This window comes from Cyrtonyx montezumae, unplaced genomic scaffold (genome assembly GCF_038088225.1).
Source record: "Cyrtonyx montezumae isolate F1298 unplaced genomic scaffold, pur_monq_1.0 scaffold_17, whole genome shotgun sequence".
Classification (NCBI taxonomy): Eukaryota; Metazoa; Chordata; class Aves; order Galliformes; family Odontophoridae; genus Cyrtonyx; species Cyrtonyx montezumae.
This window is the reverse complement of record NW_027071903.1, coordinates 14949965-14961684: the sequence shown is the minus strand read 5'-3', so window position 1 is coordinate 14961684 and position 11720 is coordinate 14949965. Positions and strand designations below refer to the sequence as shown.

Here is an 11720-nt window from a genome sequence, read left to right as displayed (position 1 = left end):
TATCTTATTTGCAAGAATATTGTTTTAATGTGAAAACATATGCAGAGTATTTTGTAATGTTCAATAAATCAGAGTTGGAGCAGGTGTCATGGCTGGGACTCGGGGCTGGCTGGGGACCTCTGCAAGCCTTGCTTCCTCTGGGTTGGGTTTGCCCTCAGATCCCAGGGAGCTCTGCCCTTCCCCACCCAAAACTGCAGCCCTCTCCTCCCACCTTCAGCCCCCACCATGCTGTGACCACTCGGGCACCTGCCAGGGGCTTTGGCCCCTCCTGCACCCACGGGGTTTTGTCAGCGCTTGTTTTCCTCCTCCAATCTCTGCCTTTCCCTTTCCTGCCTGCGCAGAGCTGTTCCTTCCAGTGCAGCACAGTTCCATCTCTTTCAGCCTAAAAATACCAAAGTGCTTCAGTGGAAAAATACAAAAACCGGGCCAAACCACGAGCACATGTGCCCAAACCTCTGCTTCTCCAGGACGGAGCAAGGCTCAACAAATTAGCTGCTTGTCAGGCTGTAACCCAGAACATACAACCCTCCGACTGTTATTATAAGCAACCCCATCCTGGAGCTGTCTGCCTGCTGCAGACCGTTCTGCACACAGGCTTCTCCTAGCACTGCCATTAGATCTGTACATTTTTTCCGCAGTGATTTACTCTCTCCGATGCTCGGCTCCTCCAGTTTTCCCCTTTCCCCAGAACTTGTGAAGTCAGCAGAGGATGTGAGGCAGTGCCAGCAGTGGGGCAGCAGCAGGATGCAAGAGCCAAGCTGTGGGTGGGGGTTGGTGTCGGCCATCTCCCAGGTCAGCACTGCACAGCATCTCCAAATCACAGCCTTCCCACTGCACGATGAGTGCTGGGCTCTTAGGTAAGCTTTAGAAATAGAATAGATGTGTTTCTTGTTCTGAGCAGCCTCCAATTGGAGCTGGCATGCAGCTAAGCATCAACCTGAGGGGAACAATCCTTTCCTTGGTCTGCCAGCGTCATGTTTTCTGTTGTAGCAAGGGTGTTGCTGAGCCACAGGCCACTTTGCAATCTTCTTCGTTCTGCCCCATCTCTGGAGCACTTCTGATTCCCCCATGTGATGTTTCCACGATGACCTACACAGTCACAAGTGGTGGGAAGCTGCTGAATGGGCATTCAGCTCCTCACCTCCCACTTCTCCCCAGGCTTTCCAGCAAGCACAAATCACAGCAGAGCTGTTGGCCATACACGCGAGAACAGTGGGAAGGCAAAGATGAATTAAGGCAAGGCGTTCAGGCTGACCACACGTGGCTAGACACACTTTGGAGACCTCAGCTCATTCACTGCTCCCCTGGCCGCCCGTGTGGGCACCCGGCTGCCACCCTCCTGCAGCTCGTTTCCTGGGTGGCAACTCACCATCACTCTGTGGCCACCATCTGCATCTGGGGTAAGGCCCAGGGCATCCTGCTGCCCCACTGCCACCACTGCATCCCCTTTCTCCCGCAGCCACCGCTGCTCCTTGCCTCCACCAAAAGCCTCCTCTGCCTATCGCGGAGGCTGCAACTCACTGTCACTACCTTGGAGGGGCGGATGCCAGCCTCAATGTACCCTGAAAAGTCGCCTGTCTGATGGGTGTGAGCCATCCTAGGCCGCAAGGCACGTCGTTGGTGACTGAGCCGGCATCAGTCAGCAGCCGGGGAGGATAATGAGGAACAGATTTGCACTGGGCAGTGGTTCCCATGCTGCGTTCCAGGGCAGAGCAGCCAGGACGGCAGAGCTGCTGCTTTTATGCTTCGCACTGCACCCCTCTGTCGCGTGTCGAGCCAGCTCCTTGGCTCACCCGTGCCTTCTCACAGTGAGCTTCCCCCTCCTTGCATCCCAGTGTGCAGGGGAGCGAGCTGCAGCATGGATGGGCTGAGGGCAGCTGATCAGTGGGATGTGCAGGCCAGCAGGAGCTGGGTGGGGTGATCCACACCCCTCGCCGTGGTTCGGATTTCTCTGCTTTTGCCTGGAGGAGCAAAGCAGCAGTGGGACTCCCTGCTCTGGAGGACTGCGTGGCCGCGCCGCTGCTCCTGGGAACTCTTCAAAAGCAGCCAGGATGGGTGCTGACGTGTGGAGGCTCTGACTTCGTGAGTGTCCCAGATCTTCCCCACGGCCGCAAGGAAGAAGAAGTCATCGCAGCTCCTCTCAGCTCCCCTTCTGGCATCCGGTGCCACACAGCCCAGCTGCCCTGCAGGTAAACTGTGCCAGGTGAGCTGGAGTGGGAGGGAGCCGGGGGGGGGTGGTACCCACGGAGGGCTTTGCTTTTCCAGAGACCCCCATCTCCCACAGCCAGGATATTCCTTCTCATCTACCACATTCGCACACACATATAGAAATATTTCCCGTGGCTTCTTTTACTTTCTCCTGCTTGTGGAGAAAGCTTGCAAATGCTTTGGGAAGGTAACCCAGAAAGGTAAAAAGAAAAAAAAAGAGAAGAGAAGAAAAGAAAAGAAAAAAAGCAAATACCCAGGCCCAGAGCAGGCTGTGCTTTTTCGTGCTGAGATGTGGGGGCTGACTCCTGGGAGCTGACCACTCTAGGAACACGAGCTTTTGTTTTCCTGGGCTGAAAGCAGCGGCTGAGTAAGCAGATTAGCCAGCGTGCTGCAGGAGGGCTGCATTGTCTGGGGAAAGCGCGTTGGCTAAATAGCAGAATTAGCTGGTGACCTCTGAGAGGCTCGCTCTGATCTTTGTTTTCTCCTGCTAAGGAACAGACAGAATTGTTATAAATGTTTGATATGTTTTTTTCCTCCTTTGCAAGAATAGCTTTTGAAGCAAACAGGAAATTACAATGTGCAATAAAGAGCAAAGAAAGTCAACCAGCTACCTCGCTGTGCTTGGATTTGTCTACAAATCCACCTCCACACGGAGCCTCGCTTACCAGAAAGCAATTAAACATCCCCCAAACTTCACAAGGGCAGAAAGCCTCCACACACACACTGCCCCCTGAGGTGCTGCTGTGCTCAGCCAAAATGGGGCAGATGTGGGGTGCCAAATATTGACTGGGAGGCAGGGCGGGAGGGGGCCCGCTGCCCACAGACCTGCTTCTTTGCATCTTGCAGTAGGAAGAGGCAGAGAGCTTAAGTGCAAAGTGGCAGCCCGTGGCTTGGGCGGGTGTGTACTTTGCTGGGTGAAAATCTGGCTGAAGGGTTGGGACCAGAGAGTGGTGGGGAATGGAGTTACATCCAGCTGGCAGCTGGTGTTCCCCACAGGTCGGTACCGGGGCCTGTCCTGTTAATATCTTCACTGACAATCTGGATGAGGAGATTGAATGCACTCTCAGTCAGTTTGCAGATGACATCACATTAGGGAAAAGCGATCATCTGCCTGTGGGTAGGAAGGCCCTGCAGGGGGATCTGGATGTGCTGCATCAGGGAACTGAGGCCAACAGCACAGGCTCCAACAAGACCCAGTGTGGGGTCCTGCACTTTTGCCACAACATCCTCACGCACCACCTCAGTGCTCTGCTTGGAGGACCTGGAGTGTCCAGAGAAGGGAGCAGAGCCGTGAGGGGTCTGAGCACTGTGCAGCAGAGGGAATGGGATGGGTCCATTGGAGAAGAGGAGCTCGGGGGAGAGCTTGTGGCCCTGCAACCCCTGAGAGGAGGGCGTGGGGGGCGGTCGGTCTCTGTTTACAGGTGACAGTGATGGCCTTGAGTTGCACCAGGGGAGGGTCAGGTTGGGTATTGGGAACAATTTCTGCTCTGAAAGAGCAGTGAGGCAGTGGCAAAGCTGCCCAGGGAGATGGAGGTCACGGTCCCAAGAGGTGCCCCAGAGCCGTGGGGATGTGGCACCGAGGGACACAGGCAGCAGGCACAGTGGGGGTGGGCTGGGGGGTTGTATTGGTCTCTTCCAGGCTTAATAGTTCTATGATTCTATTCTATGAGGTGCCGGCAGGAGGGGCCACGCACAAGGTCAGCAGCTAATCAACTAATTACCATTCCCCATTTAATTATAGACAGGCGCCCTGCTGCGCTGCTTGACAAGAGATTGCCCTGCACACAGCCCTAGGTCATCCTGGCTGCCTCCGTCTGGGCCGCTGACCTGGGATTATAATTAACACCCACCAGCCTAATTGCATGGGGCCTCTGCGTTAAGGCGGGCGAGTGGGTGGGCAGCCAGAATCAATGCGGTCTGCCGGGCAGAGGCTCAGCCCTCAGCCCCGAGACGGGCCCCGGCACGGCCGGCAGGTGTCGCCCCGGACCGCGGCCTCGCCCCGGCTGCCGCCTCCACGCGAGCCCGGGGATGCGGCCTGCATGAAGCGGGGCAAGATGGCGGCTGGGCCCCTAGCGATGGGGAGGAGGAGAACGTATGGATATCTATACGTGTCCTGTGTGGGTTGTGAGGGGAGGGTTGGGGAATGGTGCCCCAGGGACGTTGCGGGCTCGTTGTGTAGGCATGGTGCTTGCTCTGCTCCTCAGGCTCAGCATGGAGGGGTGTCTGGATAGGGCAGCCCGGGGTAGCTGGAGTATCAGTCTCGCAGACACCAATGCTCTGCGCTCCTGGAGGTCCCCTGTGAAATGTGATTGGACTCTGCCGCATCTGAGCCTACTGGAGCCCTCCCGTGCTATGCTCCCATCACAGAAAAATCACAGAATCACTGGAATTGAAAGGAACCCTTATAAAGGTCGTCTGCTTCCGATCCCTGCAGTGAGCACGGACGCCCACAGCTCCATCAGTGCTCATGGCCCCGTTCCCTGACCTCGGCTGTCTGCAGGGATGGGGCAGCACCACCTCTCTGGGCAGCCTGTGCCACCGCCCTCAGTGTAAAGAGCTTCTTGTTTATCTCCATGTGAGCAGAGATCCACAAGCATAGCAGTCCTGAGGGAAAGAGAGATGAGAAGAAAGAGAGAGATGGCTGGCAAGGAGGGGAGGGGCATGAGCCCCCTTCATTCAGCTATCTCAAGCTTTATGTAGTGCTTTCTAGTGGAATGGAGGAACTACGTTTCTTTGCCTTCAGTGCCAGGTGGCAAGGCTGGAGGAAGGCAAAGTCCACTCCTGCACTGGGGGGGTCAGATCTAAGCAGGTTGCTGTTCCCCCACTAGGAATACCAGCAGGATTAAAAGTGCTTTAGGAAGCACCTGGAGGACCAGCAGTGGTTCTGGCGTGGGCTTGGCAGGCAGTGCTCAGCCCAGCTGAACACAAGTGAAGTGAGAGTTGGTCTCAGGGAACACCCATGGGCTCCGGGAAGCACTGATTACATGCCCACAGCTGGAGCTGCACCTTGGGGCGATTGCTCTGCCCCAGTGAGTGCAGATCTCGTCCAGCTGCTTCTCTGCTTGCTCTGGAGGAGCAGACTGCAGGGAGGTGAGGGCTTGCTTTCTCTCCAGAGAGGTTCTGCCATGGGAGAATGGTTTGCAGGATCTGCTGGGATCTGCTGGGTGCAAGCTGCTCTACAAGTGCTGGCTGTAAGTGAGGGGTTTGTGGGGTGCTGGGGGAAGGATGCTTACCCTGTAGGAATGGTATTCTGCAGGGTCAGAGCTCCTGGAGCAGGTTGATGGAACTGTCGTGGTCCTGTGTTGCTGGAGTACAGGGTAGCACTTGGTGCTGGCCCCCCTGAGTGCCCAACGTATGGTGAGCACAAATCAGTGCTTGTTGGTGGATCCCTCCTCTGGAGTAAGGTGGTACAGCTGGAATCCTTCTCTCCTAGTTGGGTATAATTGCATTTTGAATCACTTTTGGGATGCCCAGAAGTGTGTCTCAGTGCTTTGCCTGTTTCTCCTGTTGCTCAGCACCTATGGGTGCCTTGGTGAGGGCTCTATCTGCTTCTCATGTTGAAGGTGCTTGCATGAGCTGGGCACAGGGCAGTGACACAAGAGCTTGTGGTTCAGATGCATGGGGTGTAGGGGATGCATCTTTCCAACCTGTGCTCTGTTACACAGACCTGGAAAGAGTCCCTGGCAGCCGTGACCGAGGACCCTGACTGAAGAAGATGAGAGCCCCTGTGCTCCATGTCTGGGAGACAGAGCCCAGCCAGGCTGGGCCAGGAAAGGCAGAGGTGCCTATGGGCACGTCTAGCTTTGAGCTGAGCAGTCTGAGGGCGCAGTAAACATGTGCTGCTGGGATTAAATATCATGCAGCACTGCTGCTAGTAGGGCTGGTTAGCATGGGTGGGTAAACAGGTGACTGTCCCATGCTGTAACGTTTGTGAGATCTGCAGAGACACAGGTCTCTTTTAGGCTGCTCTTCTGAAAAAGCCAGGCTGCCCTTATCGAACCAGAGGGTGGTGGTGGGTTTTGGAGCAGCCAGGAATCATAAGTCATCTCCTGCAAGGCTTCCTGGTGGTTGCCTGCACACCAGGTTTGTGCATGGTGCTGAATGGCATCGTGAAGTGTAAACTGGAGACCTGCTCATTGAGTGGCTCTCGTGTCTTGAGATTGTGAGTGTGACCAGCTGTTATGTCGTCTCTTATCCAGTCCTTCTGGGAAATCACACCGTGATTATGTTTCTGGCTTAAGACATTTTTTTTCTGATCAGGCTGGGCCTCACAAAGAGGTTGCCACTTAGAGGTAATTACTTGCTTTCAAAGCTGAATGTCTCTTGAGTGTTCCAAATAGAGGATTATCAAATTAATTAGTTAAACCAAGAGGTACTCTTGTGAAGCCAAGGCCTGCTTTGCTTGTGATCTGAAATGGAGGTTTGAATATTATTAAGCCACGTTTTGCCTTCTCTTACGTTTCTAATGAGGAGAGGACTAGCTCAGTCCTGCAGTGCTCTTGGTACTGAGGGCTGCTTGCAGCACCTGTTGTTTTCCTTTGACTAAATCTACTTCAGGTAAACACCCATCGCTGGTCTTAAGGCACCTGATGCTGCTTCTTGGTGGCTGCGGTACCCCTGTGTGCTGACGGGGGTCGCAGTGGGTGGCTTGCTGGGATCATAACATGATGAAGCTGTACTTTGAGAGCACAGCTTAATCCATGGGACATCTGCACAGCCATGTGCTGTGTGGATGTGGGAGGTGGCGGAGGGCCCAAGTCCAGCAGATGCCTCTGGAAGTGGATTCAGAGTCATCTGGTCTGCCACCACCTGCTGCTGGGCTCTCCTTGCCCCTGGAGGTGCCCATAGACATGGGAACCTCCCTGTGCTGAGCATGACACTGCTGTTCATGCTAAGCTAATGCAGAGTGTGTGGGGTGTTTTGCTATGAGCTGCTGGCTGCTGTAGGGAGACTGTCTAGCTTTCATTGCACAACTTCCCCTAGGTCAGATGTCCTTATCTAGCATCCAAAACATCTGTGTCTCCTCCAGAACAGCTGAGTCCTGTTGGTAACAGTACTGAGCTCTCCCTGCTTTGCACAACTGGGAAGTAGGCCTCTAGTAGCAGGGCCTCAAAGCAGAGCGCCTGCCTGTGCTCTCTTCCTGTCTGCCTGGGGTCTCAGCAGGCGCTTGGATAGCACTGCAGCTCCAGAATCTGCGTCCAGAAAAGGAGAAGTGGTGAGCAGAACCCCACCAAAGAGCCAGAGTGGTTCCCCTGGTGTAAAACTGCTTGTGGGTCTGTGCAAGGGACCTGGATCTCCATGGCTGGCCCAGCCAACGCTTATGGGCAGGCTGCTTGGTGCCACGGGTTCCTGGCCGCTTCCTCGCCCCTTCCTGGATGACAGTGGACTTCTGCACCAGCATCAGCAATGAAAGTTCAACCCGAGGAAACCACAGGGCTCATGTAAGAGTGAGGAGCTGCTCTGCAAGGAGACAGTACGAGCCTGTGTCAGGGAACAAGCACAGCATTGTTGTGCACCACGCTCGAGGGGCTGTTCAACACCCACAGGAGTGCTGGCTGCAGCTGGCTGCCATGTGCTGGTGGAAGGAACAGATCTCCAATGCAGCAGACGAGGAAAAAGCTGCTTTGCAGTCAAAAAATACATATAAGGATCCAGCCAAGAATAAACAGCACCATGATGTTCCTGCAGCACTGCACTGTGGCGCAGGAAAGCACGGCACCACCACCGTTGCTGCAGTTCAAACATCATGTGCTTCTGACTGAGCAGTATGAGAAGTACTGGGGTAGCAAGCGTTGGCTTGGGGAGCATCTGGCTCTGTCCCAGGCATAGAGGTCGAAAATGCGATGGAAACTGGATTTGAGGGGTGTGTGTGTAGGTTGTGCCCTCCTTGTCTGTGCTGATGGGGACGCTGCAGACTCCTACGTGGCCCCCAGCGCTGCCCCGCTTCTCTGCCTGACTCTGAGAGCTGCAGCTTGGTGGCTTGATAATGCCCTAACCCTGCTGCTGACGGGGGCTGGAGGAGAAGCTGACCTTGTGCCCTGGGGTTGAGAAGAGCTGATAGCTGCTCTCCTGGAGCTGTTAGTGGAGCAGCTCAGCATCTCTGCTAGCACAAGGCTTATTGCAGCCAGCTGTGTGCCACGTGCCCTGCAGGGACATCACTCTCTGCTGCCCTTCTCAGCATGGGGATGCTCCCAGCACCTGCTGGAGCTGTGATCATGAGCTGGGAGATGTTCTCTGGGGAATAAATGAAGGGCAAAGCTGCATTGCAAACATAGCCTTGTGCAGACACTGAAATCTACACTCAGAGGCTTTGCCGGGGAAGTTTCCTCATCCTCGTGCTGTCAGTTTGACAAGGAAGGAAAGGGTCTCTGCACGCAGATGCAGGATCACAGATTCATTTTTGGATGCTGAGGATAGCAACAAATGGGTGCTAGCGATCTGCTCTACATCTCAGAGATGCTGTCCTTCACCCAGCCCAACCTCATTGGGCAGGAGGTCCACAGGGAACCTGCACTGGGGAAGTGCTGCAAGGAGGAGGTGAGTAGTTGCCAATGGCTGTGGGAAAGGCTCTGCCCTCAAGGACTTCAGAAGACAAGTGCTGAACAGTGCTGCTCTGCTCTGACCCACTGTTGCATCCCATCTAGGAGGGCCTCTCTGCTTAAGGAAAGCAAGCTGAGCTCCTGCAGGGACTGTCATCCATCCTTGCTGCCCTTGGCTGGAGCAGCAAAAGGGTTTGGCAGCAGCTGCTTGCAGAGCTGGTCCCTGCAGGGGACGTGGTCCCTCTTGCTCCATGTCCATGAGTCCCCCTTTCCCTTGGCGTGTGCTGCTTTGTGTCACCATCGCCAGCAGCTGGGTGCCAGCACCATGGCCTCCAGACTGGGAGGTCCGTCCCTAGCAAGGCTGTGAGCCTGTGCCGCCCCCAGTCCTGCAGCCAGGCCCCACACCCCATCCCCAGGGCTTCTCCTGGGGGCCGCTCCCCGCTGTGCCCCATGTGCCAGCAGGCCTGGGGTGCTAGCAGCACCTGCCCACCCCCCCTCCCACCTCGCTGGCTGTGCCCTTTCCCGTTGTTGCTTCTGGAGGCTGTTACCCGCCTGCTCGGTGACCTTCCCCGCTCCCAGGGGCAGTATTTTGGCCCCTGGCCATCTTAAACAATTAATGGAGGGGTGGAGAAACTTGCCATGTTAAATTACTTCCTCCTTTGGGAGGGGGCGAGGTCTCTGCTCCTCGCCTGATCCCAATGCAGTTTGTTGCCGCTGCCTGAAGCGGTCACTGCCTCTCTCGTTTCCCTTCCAGAAGTTAGAAAAACAGCTTTCCTCAGTGCTCTGCTTATTTCTCGGCGTTTTTCCCCGACCCCCCCCTCCCAACCCCCAGCGTTTCCTCGGGATCTTGCAGCGTGGAGAACCCTCCCTGAACTCAAGGCAAAGCCAAGGGGAGCGTGGGGGAGAAACTTCTGCTGGAAACCTCCCTGACGAAGCTGGAGACCTCCGTGGGATGTCCGCAGTGGACCCGCTTTCCTCTAGCAGCTCTTTGGATCTTCCCAGGAGAAAGCAGCTCTGTGCCACGGAGCATCCCCGCTGAGCGGGCAGTGGACGCGTGGGGAGCGGCGGTGCCATAGGGATTGGGCCGTGAGGTCCCCGCGAGGCTGGGGAAGGAAGCACCCCACGCCATGTCCCTCCACCGCCGAGCTCTGGGGTTGGCTGTCAGAGAAACCTTCGAGGTCCCCTGCTCGCTAGTGTCATGAGTTAGATTAGTTGGAGCTGTGCTGGGGGCGGCGAGGGTTTGGATTACAGTCCGGGACTCAGAGTGCTTCAGTGGTTCACGTCGGACGGGAGAGGAGACGCCCCGTCGCACACATGGAGGAAAAAGAGAAAAAACGCCGCTTTGGGAAGTGAGGGGGGAAAAAGGAGGTCGGGAACATGGTAAGGAAGCGCTGCAGAGGGCTCTGGAGCAGGGCTGTGCGGGACGGAGCTGCACGGGGCGATGCCGGAGGTGGGGAAGCAGTGCTCTGGTGCTTCCCGTTATTTGGGAGCCAGCTCTGGGGTGGCTGTGGGGACACAGGGCTCTTGCTGGCACCGATCCCCCATGGGGTGCTGCCCGGGGCTGGGATGGAGCGGAGCAGGTACGCTGCTTGAATGCAGGGCTGGAGTTGGTGTGCTGCCGTGGGCACTGCCCCTTTGCAGAGCCTGGGGAAGGGCAGCGCTCCTTTCCCTCTGCCTAGGGCTGGCACTGGACACTTAGAGAAAGCACTGAGAAACCAAGCAGGCAGCAGAGCACCCCATCTCCCTGGGGGTGGCTGTGGGGAAGCCCTGTGCCTGGCTGTGCCAAGCACCCGGAGGGATCGGGGATCACGGACCAGATGTTTTGTTTGCTTGAGTTGCTGCTTGGCTGCTTCAGTACAGCTTCTGGGCTTGGAGATTGCTGGCTTTCACCAAAAGATGAGTTGCCCAACTCCTGGTCTCTGTGGCCAGCTAAGCTGACAGGCCTGTATCTCTTCCCTTGGCCTGTATCTTTGCTTCTTGCATCTCTTCTGCCAAGGGCCCCGTGGCTCTCCTGTGGCCACAAGCTGTTCCCTTGGACTCCAGTTTCTGGTGTCCAGGTGAACCAACCAAACCCTGTAGGGAGAAGATTTGGATCTCAGTGGACGTGGGTTGGCCTGGGGCTCTTGGAGGCTTTGCTTCTGGTGGAGGCTGCCCAACTGTGTGAGGCAGGTGAGTCCTTGCTATCAGTGTGAAGGATGTTCTGCTCTCCGTGTGTGGTATGTAGTGCTGCTGCAGCTGATGGGTGCCTTAAACACCAAACAGGCAAACCTTCCCCCAGAACTGGCTTTTACAACTGTGAAACCTCATTACATTGTGGCTTTCACAGCTAGGGCTGTGCTCGTGGCCCCTAGTAAGGATCCCTCTGCCATGGCAGAGGGACTGGACTTCACCCTGCCCACCAGCTGGGGCGCAGGAGGTGGTCAGGACACGTGGCTGGGCCACAGTGCCCCAGCTTTGCTTCTCCTGAGGAGTAGTTGCCACCCGGTGCCACCGTGACGAGGCCAGCCCTGCTCCCTAGGCTGAGGGACAGCTTCATCCCTGGGGAGCTGCTCAGGCTGCGTTACGAGGCCGTGCTTCCACCCTTGATAGGATGATTGCTGCTCTCTGATGGTGGACGTAGCCCAACTTAGGCAAATGTTGGTGTTCTGCAGGTGAGTTCAGGTGGCATCTCTGTGCTGGCGAGAGAGGGGGATTTCAGCAGAAAAGATGGTCTTTGTGTCATCCTCCTCTTGTATCTTCTCCTGGGGTGGGGAGGAAGCAAGTCTGGGAATTGCAAAGAACTTTTAAGTGTTTGGGATTTTCTTTCTTTCTTTCTGTGCCAAAGCAATGAGCAAGACTTTTGGAACACAGACAGAGCCCAGAGACGTAACCCTGAGCACATGGAAATGGTCTGAAAGCAGCATCCTCTCTGGGGTGATGGTCTGTGCTGGGAAGGTGGCCACGCTGTCCTTTGCAGCGCTGCAAAAAGATTCC

General features: G+C 56.0%; 1 protein-coding gene across 1 annotated transcript in view; it reads left to right on the top strand.

The window, feature by feature from the left end:
* The first annotated feature begins 9483 nt into the window (after positions 1–9483).
* The window catches only part of PLEKHG4 (pleckstrin homology and RhoGEF domain containing G4), a 68610-nt gene continuing 66373 nt past the window's right edge, over positions 9484–11720 (top strand). Inside the window, exon 1 of the mRNA XM_065733424.1 lies at positions 9484–10127. Within this exon, the coding sequence (XP_065589496.1) occupies positions 10125–10127 (3 nt within the window). The 5' untranslated portion in view covers positions 9484–10124. The remainder of the gene's footprint in view (positions 10128–11720) is intronic.